At 42.7% G+C, this 21,581-nt stretch overlaps 1 protein-coding gene across 2 annotated transcripts in view; it reads left to right on the top strand.

The window, feature by feature from the left end:
• LOC146194976 (phosphate-regulating neutral endopeptidase PHEX-like) overlaps positions 1-20,114 on the top strand; it is a 48,920-nt gene extending 28,806 nt beyond the window's left edge. For both annotated transcript variants that reach the window (XM_084596169.1, XM_084596170.1), the window contains 8 exons: positions 6,333-6,391; positions 9,171-9,222; positions 10,119-10,186; positions 11,169-11,299; positions 15,546-15,611; positions 16,554-16,661; positions 17,602-17,678; positions 19,964-20,114. In XM_084596169.1, coding sequence (XP_084452295.1) covers positions 6,333-6,391; positions 9,171-9,222; positions 10,119-10,186; positions 11,169-11,299; positions 15,546-15,611; positions 16,554-16,661; positions 17,602-17,678; positions 19,964-20,087 — 685 coding nt within the window. In that variant the 3' untranslated portion in view covers positions 20,088-20,114. The remainder of the gene's footprint in view (positions 1-6,332; positions 6,392-9,170; positions 9,223-10,118; positions 10,187-11,168; positions 11,300-15,545; positions 15,612-16,553; positions 16,662-17,601; positions 17,679-19,963) is intronic.
• The last annotated feature ends 1,467 nt before the right edge of the window (positions 20,115-21,581 follow it).

Raw genomic sequence — 21,581 nt, 5'->3', positions numbered from 1 at the left:
GACGTTTCTGGAGCTTGCTAAAGGACTGGATAAATCGCAGTTAGGAGTACAGCCTCATGCGTTTAAAAGCACTCTATTGGCAGACGCTTCTTTTCAGCTTAAAGGGGGTAGGAAATGGCTAGAAAGGTCATAGATGAACGTTTTGAATGTGTAGAACGAATGCTTCTGAGCGTTCCTCCAAAGTACAACTTGCAACAAAGGCCGTGATTTATTATTCATTTTTAAAAATTGCGTTTTTTGGAATTCGCGGGCTGCTCGGCTCTCGCGTGGCGGTGAGATTTGGAACTGTTCTGCCGTGAGTTCCTACATCACAAGTACAAAGAGTGACAGGTCACGACAGGCTGCCATTGGCTGCAGCCTCGATGCCCACTACGTCACGGACATACTTCAAAGTCGTCTGCTCGACTGCTGCATGCACTGCATGCATGAACCCCAGCTCGGTGCTTCGGTTCGCGATGTTAGCCGAGAAGTTGGTGGTGTCCGACTGAGAGTGCGCGTTGGTGCAGGAGTGCGAAAAGAGCACGAGCTGGTCCGATTCAACACCGTGCCAATTAAAAAGGCAGCATCAACCATCGTGTACCGGCCGACGGCGCAGAAGCGTACTGTAGTCCTGTCTCGTCGTTGCAGCATCAACAATTATTGTAGCGTGTTGATAATTAAATGGAACGTGCGTCAAAAAAGGTCAGCCCTCAGCTTCATCATGAAAGTACACAAATTTGTACCGCTTAAGTGCAGCACCGGTTGCCGCCAGATTACCGCAGAGATGCCGTCCGCGAGCGCTGCGGTTGACGGCACTCCGGTAGCGCGCTGCTCCCTGGTCGTCGCTAGGCCTTGGTTCTTTTGCATCGAAGCCACTGAAGTAGCGTGCATACGAAAATCTAACGAGGTGAAGGTGCACTTTATGTCGATGCTGCTGTTATTGTGAAAAATGTGCGTGTAGCAATTTGAAGTAGTGCGCATGCATGGGGTGCAGCGGTGCAGTAGCGGCAGAACATCCGCCTCGCATGCAAGAGGACCGGGGCTCAAATCCCGGCGCCGCGCAATTCTCCACCGGATTAAAAAAATAAAATAATAAAAAACCGCGTGTCGATGAAATTGCATAAACAGGTTTGGGGTGCGACCTGATGCCGGTGAACGCCTCCGGCAACGCACTCCCTCACCAGAACAGGATTTGGCCACCCTCGTGCAGTAATTGGCCACAACCTCTCATGATAAACTCCATAAAACCCCGGCCCTTAGTCACCAGCGGTTGCTGAACAGCTGACCACGGCGGCGGTCAGACCTGTAACGCAGCAGGGGGTGCTAAGAAAGCCTGGCTCCGCTGGACAGGCCGCCTTTGAAAACTGACCCTGGCAACGTTTAATGCTAGAACCCTAGCTAGTGAAGCTAGTTTATCAGTGCTGTTAGAGGAACTAGAGGGCATGAAATGGGATGTCATAGGGCTTAGTGAGGTTAGGAGGCCGAATGAGGCATATACTGTACTGAAGGATGGGCATGTACTGTGTTATCGTGGTTTACCAGAGAGGCGACAACTAGGAGTAGGTTTCCTTGTCAATAAGTATATAGCGGGTAATATAGATGAATTCTATAGTATTAATGAGAGGGTTGCAGGCATCGTAATTAGGCTTAATAAGTGATATAAACTGAAGGTTGTACAGGCCTATGCACCTACATGTAGTTATGATGACCAGGCAGTTGAACGCTTCTACGAAGATGTAGAATCGGCAATGCGAAATGTAAAGACGCAGTATACTGTACTAATGGGCGACTTCAATGCCAAGGTAGGGAAAAAAAAACAGGCAGGAGACAAGGCAGTAGGTGACTATGGCATTGGTTCTAGGAATAGCAGGGGGGAGTTAATAGTGAAGTTTGCAGAGCGCAATAACTTACGAATCATGAATACCTTCTTCAGCAAACGGAAGAACCGGAAATGGACATGGAAAAGTCCTAACGGAGAGACTAAAAATAAATCGACTCCATAAAGTGTTCAACCCCCGCCATTGTGCAGGATGTAGAGGTAATCAGGAAAGTGCGATACAGTGACCACAGGATAGTGAGGTCCCGAATCAGCCTAAATCTGAAGAAGGAACGCAACAGATTAGTAAGAAAGAAACCCATCAACGAATTAGCGGTGAGGGGGAGGACAGAAGAATTCAGGATCTCGCTACAGAATAGATACTAAGCTCTAACCGAGGATGACGACATTACCCTAGAGGCAAGGAACAATAATTTCAGAGATATCCTTACTGAGTGCGCGGTAGAAGTAGGCGGTAGGATGGAGAGGATACCGGCAAGCTGCCTTAAGAGACGAAAGATTTGATTAAGAAACGCCAGAGTATGAAAGCTTCCAATCCAACAGACCAGATCGAATTGGCAAAGCTAATCAATAAGGGCAAGGTGGCTGATATAAGGAAGTATAACATGGAGAAAATTGAGCATGCTGTAAAGAACGGGGGAAGCCTTGCAGCGATAAAGAAGAAATTGGGCATAGGCAAAAACCAGATATATGCGATAAGGGACAAGGCAGGCAACGTCATCACGAATATGGACAAGATAGTCAAAGTAGCCGAGGAGTTTTATACAGATCTCTACAGCAGCCAAAGTAGTCAGGACCATAACGAGATTGGCGGCGGAAAAACAGTCAGACGTTCCACCAGTGACGAAGGATGCGGTCAAGAAAGCATTAGAAACTATGAAAAGGGGGAAATCAGCTGGAGAGGATCAGATAACTACAAATTTGCTAAAAGACGGTGGGGGATATCGTGCTAGAAAAACTGGCCACCCTGTATACGCAGTGCCTGGTGTCATGTATGGTACCGGAACCATGGAAGAATGCAAACATTATCCCCATTCATAAGAAAGGGGAATTTTAGGACCTTAAAAATTACAGACCAATCAGCTTACTGTCTGTTACGTATAAGGTGTTTACTAAAGTAATCGCTAAAAGAATTCAGACAACCTTAGACTGCAATCAAGCAAAGGATCAAGCAGGTTTTCCGAAACGGTACTCTACTATCGATCATATCCATACCATCAATCAGGTGATAGAAAAATGCTCGGAATATGACTAGCCCTTATACGTGGCATTCATTGATTACGAAAAAGCATTCGACTCAGTTGAAACATCGGCGGTGATGCAGGCATTGCGAAATCAGGGGGTAGACGAGCCGTACGTGAAAGTGCTGGAAGATATATAAAGTGACTGCACAGCAACCATAGTTGCACCTGCACAGCAACCTGCACAGCAAGGAGACACAATCTCCCCAGTACTATTCACAGCTTGCTTAGAGGAAGTATTCAGTGACTTGGAATGGGAGCAGTTAGGGATAAGGGTAGATGGAGAATACCGCAGTAATCTGCGATTTGCTGATGACATTGCCTTGCTAAGCAACTCGGAGGATGAACTGCAAATAATGTATAATGACCTAGACAGGAAAAGTAGAAAGGTAGGCTTGAAAATCAATATGCAGAAGACTAAGGTAATGTGAAACAGCCTCGGGAAGCAACAGCAGTTTACATTAGGTAGCGAAGTACTGGAAGTAGTGGGGCAGGTAGTAACCGCAAATCCGGACCATGAAAAGGAAATAACAAGATGAATAAGATTGGGATGGAGCGCATTTGGTAAGCACTCACAGATTATGACTAGCAGCTTACCGGTATCCCTTAAGAGGAAAGCATACAACAGTTGCATCTTACCTGTACTCACCTATGGGGCTGAAACGTGGAGGCTAACCAAGAGGGTTCTACTTAAGTTGAGGACAACGCAGAGGGCTATGGAACGAAAAATGGTAGGGGTAACATTAAGAGATAGGTAGCGTGCAGAGTGGGTTAGAGAAATAACTCAAGTTACTGACATTCTAGTGGAAATAAAAAAAAATAAATGGGAATACGCAGGACATGTAGTGCGATGAGAGGATAATCGATGGTCGCTTAGGGTAACAAACTGGATTCCAAGAGCAGGAAAGCGTAGCAGGGGGCGGCAGAAAGTTAGGTGGGCGGATGAGGTTAAGAAGTTCGCAGGGGTCAAGTGGATGCAGCTAGCACAGAACCGCGTTAAGTAGAGAAATATGGGAGAGGCCTTCACCCTGCAGTGGGTATAGTCAGGCTGATGATGATGATGATGATGATGATGATGATAAAGTCATGAAATAGAGCACACGAAACGCATTTCAATTAGGAAGCGGTTAAGCTTAGATGCACCCACCAAGTGCATACGATTGTAAGTAGTAGTGAACTACTGATCCTTACGATATAACCTAGTAATGTCTATAATAAGGCTCAGGTAATACCCCATTCCTGGGGCATTTGAGGTATTGATAATAAATAAATAAATAAATAAATAAACCTGAAATAGAAATTCTCTCATGCCCTCTTATGCCCTCTTTGACTTCGTCACATTTGATCATTGCTCCCTCACAAAATTCACGCTAAATGCTCGACTCCGGCCATTTGGTATGGTGCTGGATCTTGCGCATTGTTGTCGGTGCTTTTTGCGGCGCCTTAGATGTTTATCAAATATATGATATAGATACACTGAGTTTTAAAACTCATGGATAGTAATATTTTCCAGCCTTTACTTAACGGCTCAGCACGAAATGTTGTATGCATAGTTTGCGCTTTTCTTCTGCTTAGATCCTTGTGCACGAGGTTCAATCCTCTAGGCTTTAAGCAAGGCATCCTTGCGAGAATAGGCCGGGAGTTTCTAGCGTGTATGTTCTATTTATGATGTAAATTTTGAGCACAAGGCCAATATGAAAAGGAAGAACTGTAAGCTGGTATTCTTGCAGATCCTTCATAATTACGGTTCATGATAGGCTATGCTCAAGCACCTGCGTGAGAAAAGAGGCAAGTTAAAATTGGTTCACAGGAAGGGAAAGGCGCAGTAACTGTCACACTTGCTCTGTGGACACCCGAACCGCGCCGTAAGGGAAGGGAGGAAGGTGGGAATGAAAGTGGAAAGAGAGAAAGAGGAGCCGTAGTGGAGGGCTACGGAGTAATTTCGACCACCTGGGGATCTTTAACGTGCGCTGACATCGCACAGCACACGGATGCCACTTCGTTTCGCCTCCATCGAAACGCAGCCGCCGCGGTCGGGTTCGAACCCGGGAACTCCGGCACAGTAGTCGGGCGTCTTACCACTGCACCACCCCGGAAAGAGGCAAGGACAGGATTGAATTTACGGTGAACGAATTAGATGCCCCCAAAAATTAATTGAAAAATTAATTACTTGCACTGCGTATCATTTTGTTAGCCCTTGCCGAGAGTACCTCGATTTGACTTAGGGTAGGAGTTACTTATAGATTCCATTTTCCATTCAGCGCCGTTACGTCACTTTGCGACCAGTTGAAAATACCTAGAGCCAATATCCCTACTCTGCCTCCATATTTAAGAAATATGATTTGCCGTTTCGAGCTACCCTAAAAGATGCCAGTCAGATAAATGTAACAAGGAGGTGCAGTGTCAAATATCATGCTAGACGTTATTGCGGTGACCACGTTTTCACCTGCCGTTTTCAACTAAACGCATTACATTTAGTTTAATTCCTGTCCGGACACCAGCAGTGACTGTGTGCAACACCTATACTCGTAAGTTTTGCAGTAAAATGTATTCAACGCATTGTCTTGGTGGTCGAAATTTCCGGAGTCCTCCACTACGGCATCTCTCACAGCCTGAGTGACTTCGAGAAGTTAAACCCCGCAAACCAAACCAGACCAAACATGGGAGGCAAAAATAAGTTCAACACAATTCAAACGGAACACGAAAATAACTAGCTAATGCTAGCCTTTCTGAGCAACTTTATTTATGTGCCTGAGAAAACGCCTATTTTTATTTCCTATCTTCAAGTTGGCTCTTGCGTCTCTTACAGTCTGAGTCGCTTTGGAACGCTAAACTCTACAAACCATCAAGTTAGTGCTACGTATATTTCTTCGGAGCTTTGAAAATGAGCTAGGTTCAAATTTAGCCTCTACCGTAGAATAACATAAGCTGAGCAATCTCGGTACCCGAAAAGTTCATAGCCTTCAAAGGAATATTGCGTTTCACTGAAGAGCAAATCTTCGCAGCGACCCGTTGGCAAAATGACAGACAGGATGTATTTTTGCCCTATTATTACACACATGGATGCAGTAATGATTGTTCGGCTAGGAATCCATGGGGGCCTTGTGAATGACCGATAAATGTTGTCGGCGTTGAAAGGTATTTATAATCCGTACTCTGAAAGTTGTTCTTTTATTTTAATGCTAGAAAGTTCCTAAACGTTTAGCCTGGTCAAGGGACCACTAGAAAGAAAAACCCTCTTCAACAAGTGCGCCTCTTTTTACCTACCATTGCAGGTACACGGGGTCCATCTTCGATATCTACAGCACCTATCATTACGACCTAAATTCCTTGTGTGAGTACTTCCCACTTCGTATGAAATGGGTGAAGGGGTGGCTGCGCCTGACCCTACGGGGCTGGACTGGTAGATCACTGCCGCTTGCGGCAAGGGCTAGCCTGCCACCATAGTTTTATCTGTTGTAGGTCGTCATTGCACCCGCTACCGTTTCGGTGGTGGTCGACGGCTGTTGCTACGTGCGTCTTTCTGCCCCTTTTCTTTTTTTCTTCTCTATTTTCTCTTCTGTTCGCACTAGGCAGCGGAGGTGGCTCAGCTGCATAGCCGGTAGCAGTCCCGTGCATTTTCGTTTCCTTTATTAATGCAGTCGCAGCAACTTCGTATGAAATGCAAAAAAAGCATGTTGTCTTCCTTGAAACTGTCAACGTGCCCTACAAATAGAATAAAATGTTATATCTCGGCAAGTGAAGTGTATCCGCAGCTATAATCTACTGCTAGCCGCACTATTAGTGCATCTTAAAAGAACCCAAGGTTGCTGAAATGTGCCGAGCTCTCCACTATGTCTTTCATAGCCTAATTTTCCTTTAAACGTTAAACCCTGTTAAAGAAACCAAATCAAAGCGAAATCCTTTTATTCTTCTAAGGAACTTTTTGTTTCCTTTCCCATTGTTGTAAGACAATTTCTCATTAAGTTGTTATGGTCATATGCTGTAAATAGATTGTAAAGAATCGGGAAAAATATTGAACCGTAGTGATAGTTCTGTTAACAAGCAATCATCGTAGACATCGCGTGCGAACGTCAAAGTACCAAATAAAGGGACTAAGGAAAGCTAGTTGCTACTTCCTATACCATTAGGCATGCAGTCATTGCAGTCGCCTGCGCTTCTTGACGGCGGCTGCTACGACGCGTTTTTTCTTCCCCAGGGTTCGAACCCGATCTCGGCGGCTGCGTTTCGTTAGAGGCGAAACGAAGTGGCGTCCGTGTGCTGTGCGATGTCAGCGCACGTTAAAGATTCCCAGGTGGTCGAAATTACTCCGTAGCCCTCCACTACGGCTCCCCTTTCTCACTTTCCACTTTCACTCCCACCTTTCTCCCTTCCCTTACGGTGCGGTTCAGGTGTCCACAGAGCAAGTGTGACAGGTACTGCGCCTTTCCCGTCCTGTGAACCAACCAACCAACCATCCTTTATTATTTCTTCAGCATATCTTAAAATTCTCCTCTCTCCGCCTCTCCGCATGATGCGGCTGTGGTGACTCAACTGGAGTTAGTTGGCAGGCCCGTGCAGTTTCGTTGCTTCCTTCCAACAGTCCGTAACAACAAAACCAACAGCACTTCCTGTACCGCCGCTAAAGCGCAGGCCGCTGATAATGGTGGCCTTGAAACGAGCACAGTGAAAAAGCGTCACAGACCAGTTGCCTTTTAAGAGAAACCTCAACCATAACTCTTTAATTACGCTGTTATCATCTACGTCTCTTGGAATTCAAGAGTCAGCTGTGAAGGGCTGCCGTTTATGTATAGGCCGAGCCCCTGTGCGTTTCGAGGTGGCTCTTTTGGGGATCCTACCTAATCTGAGTACAATTTTGAGCCGGAAGGAGGTGCCCCAGACGCATGAAAATTACATGCAAAAATAAAAAATAAAAATCATTTAAATTAAGGCTGTCGGCTTTATTGGCGATGTGAAAGGTACATCACAGATATGGATATGGCTGCTACAGGCGGTAGTTGGCAGATGGCATGGGCACGTACTGATTCGTCGGTGGGTCACGCGACCACATGACATGCCAGAAGCAACCGATGTAGGCTTCTACTTTTATATGGGCATGTGAGATCAGAGTGGAACCTTCCGGGACCCATGGATTACGTGTAAGCAATCTACTCTAACGTATCAAAGGCACGTTTGCACGGTCATTAAGCGAGGCGCTATAGATATCTTTGTCGGGTGGGCGCCAAGAGCCATAAATGGCATTACGTCAACCCCCTAAAACTGGAGTTTGTGTGCCGCAGTATTTCGGTATCCTCAGATGAACCTCGCGCGGGACAGCTGTAAGCGTGAATCTGTCACTGCCAAATCAAATAGCAGGACAGAGCTTTCCGTCGGCTCAAAAAGTGTTCCTATAAATTTAGGTGCTCGAACTTGTTTTCATTCCCACAACGACGGAATGCCTTCTCAAACAATGCGTAACCACCTGTCGACACACGCCATGCTTCAGCTCCAAAACTAAGTGTGTAAATATTGCCGGTAATTCTATAGCTTACTCGGTAACGTGAACGATTTGGCGTATATTCCTGCCGACATATTCGTAACACCATAATATCGGCGTTATTTGCGATTTGGCGCCACGGGGCTGCAGTATATTTACGAACAAGGGAGTATTCAGAGTACTGTTTAGGAAACAATTGCCGTGATACATGTACAAGAAAAGTCAATTTCTGCAGTAAAAACAAAATGGCGCGTGCTGCACGAAGCCGCTATAGTGTTTTTTTTTCTTTTATCGATATCTCCTACAATGACGTCAGTCTAGGTCTTAGTGTACATTTCTCTCATATTTCATTCCGCCGTCGTACCTTCGAAATACGCATTTCCTTCCAAAGGAGAGGGCTCTGATCACCGCAATATTTTAATTTGCAGCTTTATATCTAACACAATCTCATTATTGCAACCGTGTGATGCCCTTAACCATTACCATGCTGTACAGCAAATCAAAGCTCAGTTCTCGGTAGTCCTAACCCACAAAGCGTCACCATATTAGATCAATATCTATGTGGGGCAATTGCCACATTATGTTGAAACACCACATATTCATGAACAGTTCAATAGGAGTTACCGCTTTATTACAGACATCTCGCATGGCGCTTTCCACGGACCGATGTATGCAAGAGACAAGAATTTGTGAGTGAACTTCTTTCTTTATTCACAATATTATTATGGACATGCACAGCATACACAGCATTACGCTAAGTGTATACACTTTTTGTTTGGTCGAAACGCCGGCACTGTACCCCAGTTTCGGCTGAGGAGTGTGTGTGTGTGTGTGTGGGGGGGGGGGGGGGGCTGTCGGAAGGAATCGGAACAGGGCAGGAAAAAAACAGAGGGCTCATAGTTGATCGACAAAGGCTGAGTAATGCACGAGAAATGTGAGAGATTGATCGTTATTGCTGAAGCGATAACTGATTGATCAGCTACCTACTATTAAAGGTAATAAAATTTAACAAATAAAAACATCAATATATAAAATGTGTTAGATCATTGCTTCGTAGATCGTTGTCGCTAACGAAGTAGATGGAGCAAATGAAGACGCGCTATTGCGTCCACTATTAAAGTTAATTTTCAAAGAAAATAAAAGCGTTCCTGGCACACATATTTATAATAGTTACATATTGGTAGAGCACGTATTATGAACAGCAAGGATAAATTGCTTTCAAGTTTCATAAATTTTATCTGGCTGCTCACCAGTGACATTCCTGTAGCGTTTTGTTTTGTACATATGTAGGCTAGAACATTGTCGGCACTTGCTTCATACGAATAATGATCATTGCAGATTTCTGCGTTTGTATTTGTCCTTTGTGTGAGCCTGTACATTATGCTAAGTATAGGCTAACATTTGCTGGTTTTCTGCTGAAGAAAAAATATAAATGATGCTCATGATCATTCTAATTTTTACTTGTGAAAGATAAATGTTCGATTCTAACTCTATCTTTCGATCGTCCTTTGTGGTTTATAAAAGGAGAGCATAAGCGTCCATGAATTGAACTCACTCGTATCGTTATTATTTTTTTATTTTTTAGGCTACTGGATCTGGTGAAGAGCGGGTATCGAATTGGCAGGAACCTCTTGAAAGCGATTGACGAGCGAGGTAAGCGTGGCATCAATTTACACCATACTGCGCAAACCAAAAGGTACACGGAAGTCAAAACCCTTAACTTGCGCATCGGTGGTGTAGTGTTTAAAACATCTCTCTAGTGGTCACGAGGTGCCGTGCTAGATGAATAGTGTGGCAAGGGATGACCTCTAGCCTGGGGCTCAGTGTGGTGTCAAACGCAAAGTAAAAGTAATAGAATGCTGCTGTTTCGCTTCTGCTGCGTGTTTATTTAATTTGAGTTAAACTAGCATTAGCTCAAATCTGCACAGTTTTTGTGCGGTTTAGCGTTTGATTTTTTTTTTGTACTCGTCGGGATCTTTTCACCGCTAGATGAAGACTTTTTAGCCTACTTTTCAGCGGCTATTTAGAAGTAACGAAACAAAGCTTATTGACTAACCCCCGATTTTAGCGTAATGCAGTCGTACTCGATATAAACTAACGAGCTATATTAAGCTTGATGCTGCAGAGCGAAGTTCAATTTTATTCACGATTAACTGATCCTGGATAATGCCTTTTCTTCAGTGCAATTATATTTAACGTGAACTATCGAACTACATATAATTTGATGTTGTAAAGTTCTAGTTTTCACAAAGACTTGATTAACAGGAATTAAGACTTATATTTAGTACGGGGCAAATATACCAGATGTAAACTATCCGACTATACAGCACTTGTCAATATTATATTCGAAATAAGTTAGTTTTTTGCTTTGTGGATACGTTCCGTACACAATTTATACATGGCACCCATGAACCAAATAATGCGTGCGCGTTAGTAACATATTCTTGGCATGGTTACTTATCTGCAAACGGTTCTACACTCCTCTCTTGTGTGGCTGAAAATACAAAACTGAAGTATGCTTACTTACTCTAATCAAACCACCTGCCTCTGCGTTTCTGTACTTCTCTCTCTGTACTTCTCTGCACTTCTCTGACTTCTCTTTCTGTGCCATTGTTTATTGCTTTCGTTTCACCAGGGGGTTACATCGATTCCGACCACGTGCGCGAAGACTGGATGGGGTACTACACTCGTCAGAGGTTGATGGCCAACAAGCAGTGCGTCTTCAAGCAGTACTCCAACAAGCGAGTGGCTGAGAGCCGTCTCAAAGTGAGCCTCCCTCTGTACATTTTGCCTCCCCCCTCCCTCCCCTTCCCCCTCCCTACTGTAGGACGTTGCGAAATCTGTGGCTGCTCTGAATTCAATGTACTTAATGCTTTTCAAGGGAGTGCTATTTGTCGCAAATATTAAATATGAAAAAGGCTGACTAGCCAAGTGGCCTCTCACGTTATGCATACTCTGTTTTTGTAAATATTTGTACGATGAGGTCCCATTCACATTATAAATGCCTATGTCAATGGAGGCTTCCCTATTGAGATAAAATAATGTTTTTCAGATCAGAATTTTGTAAAATAGTGTAAAATAGGAACAGACAGTGACAAGCTTATAATAGATAGCCGGTATTTTTAATACCAGTATGGCAAGAGTTCATTTCTAAAACTCGGTACTTTTAAGCCCAAACTAACTGGCAACCAAATAAATACAGCCGTGCATTCAAGGGCAGCTTTCTGGGGAAAGTAATTTAGCATCCGTTTTGCGTAGATAAAACTTGCAAAATTATTAGACCAGCCGGGAACACAATCTGTGTAGAGCCACGTCAACAAATAAGCATTGGTCTGTGGATACTTGTCTAGGCGACATATATTAAAATCGTTAGAAAATCGAACGTTGCGTCGCGTCGTACGTCGCTCATAAAATGGCATCCATCAGCCAGAAATATAGGCGGGTTAAAATAGATATTTTTGTATCCTATGTTGGGGCTTTTTCGTTGCTTTAAAAAAAGCGGTATATACTTTCTTTTATGACGTATAATTGGTCCCGAAGAAAAAGGAACGCTACATCCTACACTGCGAAATCTTAAGAATTGTATCACGATAATTTATAGACTACACAAAGTTTTTTTATTTATTAGATCAAGTAAAATTATATTGTAATAAATGTCATCTGGTGCATTATCAATAGATGTATATCAACTATGTGTTTTCGATATGTACAATACTAGAGGGGTAATTTATAATATTACGTTGTAAATAAGGACTACGGATATGATCAAGGCTGTTCAGCAGGTCAACGACTAAAATTAGGGAAGACGTTTAACGTAGAAACGACCAGTACATTGCAACTTCAGCAGTGGAGCGCAGAAATTATTGCTTAGTAGTTGCAGTTCCGAATACCGTTAAACGTAATTAAACATAATACAAACATCCGGCTCGGTATTCTTTTTCTTCAGCCTTGAAATATACTTCTATCGAATGGTAGTGCATTCTGCCACGGGAAAACACCTTACACCTAAACAGACTTGTCATTCCTACTCTTCTCAAACCGGTGCCTTTTTGCGACTAGGGAACAAGCCGCTTCTAACTCTACGCACACAAAACAATTATCCCTTTTTTCATTTAAGCACCTCAAGGCTGTAAATATTAGGAGACGGCAGGATTCGATTCTGGAATCCAATCCGATTAAACTGCAGACAATATTCAAGTCCTCTCCCGCCGGTTCTGGTTCGCTAAAATAAAGGGGTAAACTTGTTAGTGAACTATTTTGGGCCGAAATTGGGCCTTCTCGTATCTTAGTTCCTGCTTCTTTTTATAATGAGCGTTGTCTGATTCCCTAAAAGTAATCAATGCGCTCATAATAATAACAACAATTAGTTCGCAAGAAGGGAAAGGTGCACTATCGCTTACGCTTAATTCTGTGGACACTTCAACCGCGTCGTAAGGGAAGGGAGGAACGTCTGAGTGAAAGTGGACAAACAGAAAGAGGTGTCGTAGTGGAGGGCTTCGGAATAATTTCGGCCACCTGATCATCTTTAACGAGCGCTCACATCGCAAAGCGATAGACGCATCTTCGTTTCGCCTACATCGAAACGCACGCGCCGGCGGTCGGGACTGAACCTGCACACTCTGGCACAGTAGTTTTTTTGTTTTTTTTTGTAATGCTGAAATTCCTTGTTTGGTTTTTAATCAATAATCATTTTTCAAAGCAGCCCTCGACAAGTCGTTGCCGCTATTGTGAGGCTGAAGAAGATGTTTGTAATCGGAGTTAAAATTGTATACTTATCTATTATTCCTATTCTTTATTATAACGTATAAATATTGCGCATCCATATATTTTTTGTAAAAAAAAAAAAAAAGATAATGACTTACGTCTTTATCAAAGTTTTAACAAAAACACGTGATTTGGAATTAACACCAGTCACAAGAGCAAATAACTGTAATATCACATCATACATTTTACAACAAGCAATCCTTCAGCTAAACACTCTCCCCACATTTCTTGATAGCTAATAATCGACAAGTTTACTCGGAGCATACGAAGGCAGACATATAATGAAATAATTTCGTGAGAAACTGTCATATGTTACTGTGACCCTTATAAAGTGATTTAATATTCTCAGCGATCACAATGAACTTATCGCCTATTGTTAATAACGTACTGCTTCTTATTTTCTGTAAAGTGGTAGATGCTCTGCTCAATGTCATACACATTGTAACAGTTGTTTGTGCAATAATGTGCCTGACTGTGAAACATTGTCTTGTTGACCTTTCAATCAAGACTTTCACTTGGGCTAGTTGGTTCATAGCTAAATGGCGAAAGAACAGCGCGAAGTCTAAGAGGTCTAAGAAAGGTCTGTTAGGTCAAGAAAAGTATCTTGCCTTATAATAACGCGAATTTCAAACTGGTGAAGAGGACAATCGAGACTAATGCACTTAAGGCCTCCCTGACGAAGAGCTGTGAACATATGCTCGATTATAGTTTCGACAATCAGCAGGCTCAATACCTGTACTCTGCTGGCCACACATCTTCCTTGGTTTCAGGCCTTTGCGAAGCCTTACTTCAAGAAGTGAATGGTTGGAAATGAATAAAGGCCGAAAAGAAAGGTTTGGTTGTTGTCCCATACATCCACAACCTGTCAAATTGCATCAAGGAGGCAGCATCGAGGTTTGACGTGGATTTAGTGTTCTCGAATCCTTGGAAATTGGCAAAGATTTGCTCGATGGTGAACAGACAGAAATAGCCAGCCTGCACTTTAAAGCATGCCAGCAAGTACACAGAGTTCTGGGCAGGAGTTGTATCAGATTCCTCTCGGATGTGGAAAAGTGTATATTGGTCAGTGGGCACTTTTTTAATAAAAGGGGAGGTGAGCGCTTCCTTGATGTCAAAAACAAGTCGGTGGGACATATGTCTGATCACTTAAATTAACCCCGCCAGGTTTGTCTTCCTCTTATCTCGAACACGAAGTTGTCTCTATCAATGTACAAAAAGGTGAGGGAAATAATTGTAGCCTTTTTCCTTGATAAAGCTGGGGACGCACGCATCAGCTCTCACTCAATTTTTCAGCAGGACAAGGAACAGAAGTTCTTGGAAGGTGGCGGATGTTTTTGACGCAGCCACTAAAGGGCACCTGTGCCATGTGCAGTCTTTTTTGTTCTGTGTTTCTTCTTTTGTTTTCTTCTTCGATAATATTTTTTTTTCCGACCTTTCGCTCTGTTTTCTTGTTTGATTTTGGTTGCTTTTGCATGTTAACTGTTGGCCACCTGCCTTTTTTTTTTTTCGCAGTGTTACTTGTTAGCTGTTAATTCATTGACCACGCCGTTTTGCTGCGACGATTTTAAGATTATTCACTTTTTTGGACACGGCCTCTTGATACGATGGTTTTAGGTTCCCATTGCTTCCAGTTTTTTTTATGCTTTATTTGACCTTTTCCCTTTTCTCTTTCTGGCTTTCTTTCCTATCCCTTTTTCATCCATCATGTCTTCTTTGCTATGAGTGAACACGAGCCAATGTACATTTCTTTCGCCGCCATTCAAATGACGATCTTAGGTTCGCATCTGTTATCGGCCTTTGCCTTATCATGTGGCCCACCTCGTGGTCCAGTGCATCATATTTATGCAATTGATTTTTGAAAATCAACAGTTGGTAGTCAGCACCCGTCCTGTGTGTTTGCGTGTTTAATCGTCTCCTTTGTTTCGCACTGTTCTTTCACCATTTCACCTTTCAGCTTGTTTAACTTGTTTACAGCGCTTGTAACGTTCGAACTGCATCTATTATGCTTTAGGGCCAATAGGCTAAAGGTTCTGGGATTCCTGTCTGGCTGTTCTGTAGGTTTTAATCCCAGCTCCTTCTTTCAGGATGAAAAAAAGATATGAAGAGGCTGTAAAACGGGAATTTATATTCCCATTCGCATTTCTTCTTTTTCACTCATCAAATATACATTAGTTTTTACTCAGTGGTTCTGGACGTGTATGTTGTCAGCTTTAGACTTACTAATTCCCTCTGCCTTGGTACCCTGCAGCTGAATGCCAACGCTACCATTGATGAAGACATGATTGATGTCGCCGTTATCACACCTCTCATCAGGGTACGTATGTAACCACCGAAGACTGCTGGTGGATTATGCGGTCTATATTTACAGTCAACTAAAATCCTCAACACTGATTTGTAGGAGTACAAAGATAGCGTGCAGCAACGCGTACCAAATTCGCGTGAGCATTACTTGCGCCAGCATGAAGTTACATGACTTGAAAGATTGCAGATAATTATTGAGGTTTAGTTCCTGAATCCCTTGTCATTTTTGTGAAAACCGTGTTGTGTAGAGTTTAATATTAGCCATCTTCGAACACACAAATATCCCTCATTACTGGTGTCGTGCCGAAAGGGACACTGAGTTTGTGAAATGTTTCTTCTTCGGTAATATGCTACATTCTTTAGTCATGCGTTTCTGAGTGCATATAGACTGCGCGCTTCGTAACTGCAGTACATATTTCAGGAAATGAGTATTTAACTTCATGCGCAACGCCAATTCTTGATATCTTAGTATTAAGGCATTAGGTCATGCGTTTAACGTCCGCTAACGGTGCGTACGTTTCACGACTGGATCCTCGAGCTGCTACACAAAGCCAGCTTTACAACGTCCTTCGAGCCGCGCGGCATGCAGGGGTGAAGCAAAATGTGATTATGAACGTAGAAACAAGAATGCGCTGCTCATTAAAAAAAAAAAGAGCATACAGAACTGAAAGAGCTGAATAGCTAAAGGAAAGAAGGTTCAAGAGGGACTGGACGGAGCCCTCAAATAAACGTGCTGAAGTGAAGGTGGCGGGTGATGCTTCAGTATTCTCAGCGTTATGAGTTTTCGATTCAGTAGTGCCATGCGATGCGTTGAAAGTTCAACTACTTCAGTATACAGTGCCTACTTGCTGCGTATCGACAAATCTGCGTTTTGATCTTTGATGGTATGGCGATGGAAGCAGTCTCACTTGCTTTAGTGTATTGTTGTTATTCTTTTGTGTCTTCCCGCTCACAGTTCTACAGAAAGCTGATCTACGAGAAGGCATACCCGTTCCCTGACTACAGGCTCCAGGGTCTGCACCACGTGTCCTCCGACCAGCTCTTCTTCTACTCTCTGGCAGAGGTGTGAAAGGCCGAGCAGAGCATTTATACCGCTAGCGCTACTAAATAGCCTCGTCTAACAGTCATTGTCAAATCACAGGAAGTGCATAAATGTCGGCATGCTTCAACAACACTGATCTCGAGAGTATTTGAGATGCGAGCATGTTTCTTTTGGGTGAAGGACCCACTCCATCAGGCTCTGCTTTTATTTTTTAATTCAAAAGTAAAAAGGAGGTCTGTTTAATTTTTGGTTGCGTTTTGTTCAATATAAACAATCATACATTTTAACGATACCATGCATAGCAATGAAAGCCGCATGTACAAGACTAACAGTTACTTCAGCAATAAACTACACGTGAGATAATGCGCAACTCGGCTTTCAGAGCTCTAAAATCCTGCGGTGTGCACCTCTTAATACAAAAAAATGTGCGTAATTCATGAGATGCGATCAAAACATTCTTTTTTTATTTATACTTTTCTCCTATTCAGTAGTTTTATCAAGTGGATTTACCTTCAGTTTTGAGGGTCTTTGACTTTGCAATACAGTTTATCTTTAAATTATTGTTAATCAATGCATTCTTCCTTATTAATCGTCTTTTTATTCTACTGAATAAACTCGGCAAATGTCAACCCTAATATACAATGCGCCTACGGAGATCGCACACGTATATATTTTTACGCCTTTTGAAAGAAATATTTTAGTTAATACTAAGGAACACTTCGATTACCCCATCCGTAATTTGTCATTCGTGCAGATTTATTACAGTTGTGTCACCTGGATGCCTAGAGAGGAAACGTTTACACGAGAAATTTTAATTAACTCGTTTCCCCAATGAAGCGGCCGGCTTTCTCTGCAATTGACAGTTTTTGCATCTGTGATAATCGGCATCTACGTACCTTCACAGTACTCAAAACCTGTACTGCATACATTGCGCTGATTTTTTTTTTTTTATGTCTTGCAGTCATTCTGTGAAAAGACCACGCGTGAAGCCGTAGACGAGCTGATTACCAACGGAACCTTCAGCCCGAACAAGTACCGGTAAGAGGCTACCCTCATGCAAATTAAGTTATTTTTTTTTACTTTTACAAGTTTGTGTCCCAATCAACTTAGCATATCTGTTTAACATGGGGTTATCCTTAACACGGTGAGCACGCCGAAAGATTCCAGGGGCTTCTTCGAAAAACTTTGCTTCTCAGGATTGTTCATGCGGTGCTCCCCCTATTCCTTCCCGCGGATGTCCCGTTGGGCATAAGGGCCCCTAGTTTAAATGAGGCGACGACAACCTCAGTCATGCTCTACATTTTTGGTAAGTCAATGAAACCAGTTGCACAGCACCGCCAGCTGTCTTGCGCAGCAACGGTATTTTTTCACTTTCCAATTATGAATTAGAATTAAGTGTTATTCTAAATTACTAAATATATACATTAGACAATAAGTACAATTTGCAAAGTTGGAGAGCTTATTCAGAAACCCCATTCTATTCATTTGCGATAAAGGAAGCCCCACGAGGATCTTTTTTTCTGATCTACAAAGAATACCCCCGAAATATAAAAAGAACACGTGACTGACGAATTCACGCGCTACTATTGTTCTGCTCTCAGTCGCGCTTTGAGTGAACGAAATCAGCTGCGGCCATGGCTCCATGGCCCCGTTCCAGTGGCAGGCTGATATATCTGCGAAGGTTTTTTTCGCCCGCGTCAGCCAACTAGTCGGCGCACGTGACGGTGCAAGCTGCGGTGAGCTTACCGCGCTCGCTCCAACCTTCGCCAACACGTCCGCCTACCGCTGCGACTGGGCCGTCGACTCAAATTCGTTGCTTATTTCGTTCACTCTAACCACGGTTGCAAGCACCACAATTGCAGCACTCGAATGCGCCAGTCACGTGATAGTTTTTGCATTTTTCAGGCTCTCTTGAAGCTAGCAAAAAAGATATACGTGAGCATTTCTGTATCAGAAATAGATGCAATAGTGTCTTAGAAAGTGACTTTCAATTTTCAAATCATTTGTATTCTAAAAGCAATATTTAGTAAACCAGGAAAATTATTTTCATTAATATTTAGTGAATTGCAAAATAGTAATTGCCTGTGTTGCTATATACCGCTAGCAACAGTGTGCAAGCGGTTTTCCTTGCCAACCTTCAATGTTTTGATTTTTTTACTTTTGGTAAAGTTAGCTGGGACAGCCTGTACAAATTATCGCTTTTTAAACTGAATTATTAGTTACCAGTACTCTGCTCATAATATTTTTGTCTTGAGCTCCTATAAATAGGCAGTTTCAAAGCTCTTAAGCCATCAAGTTTCGATTATTTCCCTTTTACTAATGTCTACAGCAGATACATATAAATCAGCCCCATTACCTCTGAACCCTATAGGCACTCTAAAATACTAAGCGCGATTCCGAAACTACATGATAGTGACTCTGCATATGTCGCTGACTAGTAAAATGTGGAGTAATAAGCTCAATTGTTTCTTCATATCTGCGACACTTTGAGTATGATTTCGTGTCGTAGCTGTGCATGTTCTGATAGGTCCTCATCGCACATGAAATAGAGTGCTACACCTTAAGCTCACACCTTCCAAAAGAAGCAATCCTTGCCTTCCACGAGTATCACGTTTATCACTTTGACGCAAACAACTTACACATAATAAATTTGATGCCATACGCAATTTTAGATATCATCGATCGTTATACCATGAGGTGAATTTTAAAACAAGTGTATATTCACCGTTAATGACGGCAAATGCACTTTGGTAGCTCGTGAACCATTTTCGCCTTTCTCACATATATTGTTTCTTTACAACGATTAGCAGCTCTGTGCTTAACGCCTTGCAGATTTTCAGATCACCTCTCCAGAATAGATCGCTCGGAATTCATATCGATAGTGCGATTTAACTAAGTTGTTTTGTAAGCTCTTGGCTAGTTATTAATGTCCGGGTTGGCGACGGCTGTCTTATTTCCACAAAACCAGATAGGCGTCGACACAACTTTTTAATGCTTACCTTGTAGGCTAAAACGCTATGCGATCGGCTTGAAATCTATGATTACTAAGTCGTTGTCCGTGTATACTTTCCAACCCCAATTCTATGGTCGCCACTATAGTCAAGACCCGTGAGTGAAGTTGTTCCACCTATAATTTATGGGGCTTCAACTACTGTTTTTCTAAAATACCAGGAAGAAAAGTTTTTTTGCTTTTTTGAAATAGTCGAGTGCAGTAAAATCATTGTGAGCTATTACTATCGAACTGCGGTGAGTAGTTATCGAGTTCGAAGCATAAAACTATACGTTTTGTACATGCTCTTATTCCATATTCCCCTCTTTCGCAGCATCAACAACCCCCTGCGCAACTCGCAGCACTTCGCCAAGGCATTCGGCTGCCCGGAGTCGAGTCAAATGAACGCCGGCAGAGAGAGTTGTGACTTCTGGTCGACGTTCCGCAAGGACTTTTGACCCGGCACAGAATAAAGGCCCACAGTGTACAGGAAACTACTGTTTCGGGCGGCAACGGTTGTCAATGGTTAGGGGGTCCCGCGCAAAGCCAAAAAATCCGACGCCAAAATGGCATCCATATTAGTTAACTTTTTTCACTGCCTTATGTCTCCTCCTAAAGAAAAATTAAGGATCGCCGTTTCTAGTTAATAATTATTTGCGGTAATCTTCTTCAAAGAAAATTCCGATTGCGGTGTATATTTTAGAAGCAAGCCCCTATTTGTGTTGATAAAAGGGTCCTGTGTTGGGTACTAGCATATTTATTAACTGCTAGAAATGCCTATGCGCAAAATACTGCAATTTCGCTTATGGTTGGCTGTTTTGGTTAGCGCTTCATACATATCATCGTATAGCAGTAATTATTACTGGAAAAAGCTTCAGCCCTTCACATAGATGTATCAGCGTAGCACTACTCCACTGTTTCCTCCGCAGCGGTGAATGGCACTATTGAGTGAACTCGTGTATTGGATAGTCTGAAAGAAAATTTGCCACGTCACTGTGAAAAAGCAAAATATTGAATTTGCTTTTTTTATAGCCCGCACATGTGTGCACAGTTGTTGCTATGCTGAAATGCTCACTATTTGTTGAAGAGGAAACTGCAATTACCCTCTTCATTCAGGCAGGCAGTTCGGTTCGTTCTCAAACGTGTTCAGAGCACCCGTTTGATGCCTTGCTTTTAAAAGAAAGTTGAATAAGTTGCAAAAGCTTTACTGGACGTACAATACATATACTGCTTTCATGGGGTCCAGGCTGTAAATTGATTCTTAGATGGAAAGTCAATTAGCAGGTTGGAATTTGAAAACCTCACCCACTGCTTTGTTTATTTTCCTTAGGATATGTCATTGTGCCCAGCCTAATTAGTACAGGCTAGCATGCGGCATGTTCACGGCGCTTTTGCTTCTTTACACGGCAAAATTTCAATCTAGTCTTGCATGTGCTAAAGTGTTACTCCCCAAGGTGCTGAATGCGAACTCAAGTTTGCGTCCTTTTTAAGGCGAAAGCATTTCTAGGCTCGTGAAGTGAATCTGTGTGCGGGAGCTGTGCGTTCGTTCGTAATCTGTTCGTAATTTCTCTGCGCTATTTGTCACTCGCAAATAGCGGACGTGTGCGGAAGGATAATAAGAATGAAAACTATTGATGGTGATAGCCAAAGAATAAAACCTACATATATAGATTTAATGAGTAATACTAATTACTAATAAAGATGATTACGGTTCCCTTCGATGTCTTTTAAGAGGAGAGCGGCGAAAGCCTACCTTTCCTCTCCTATTTGCCTTTCATAGCTAAACCTTTTTACTCTTATCCAGTGAGTTGTGGCCATCCAGGTCTTCGTTAGATATATAGGTCGTTTCATAGTCATGCTAAGTCATGCCTAGTCATTGTAGTCATTGCCACTCGTTTGTGAGCATTTGACTAATTTTCATTCAGTTGCGGTCATTACAGGTCGTCGCTTGA

Source organism: Amblyomma maculatum, chromosome 3 (genome assembly GCF_055883805.1).
Source record: "Amblyomma maculatum isolate TAMU_Amacu chromosome 3, ASM5588380v1, whole genome shotgun sequence".
NCBI lineage: Eukaryota > Metazoa > Arthropoda > Arachnida > Ixodida > Ixodidae > Amblyomma > Amblyomma maculatum.
Note: the sequence above shows the minus strand (reverse complement) of the source record. Positions and strands in the feature narration are given on the sequence as shown.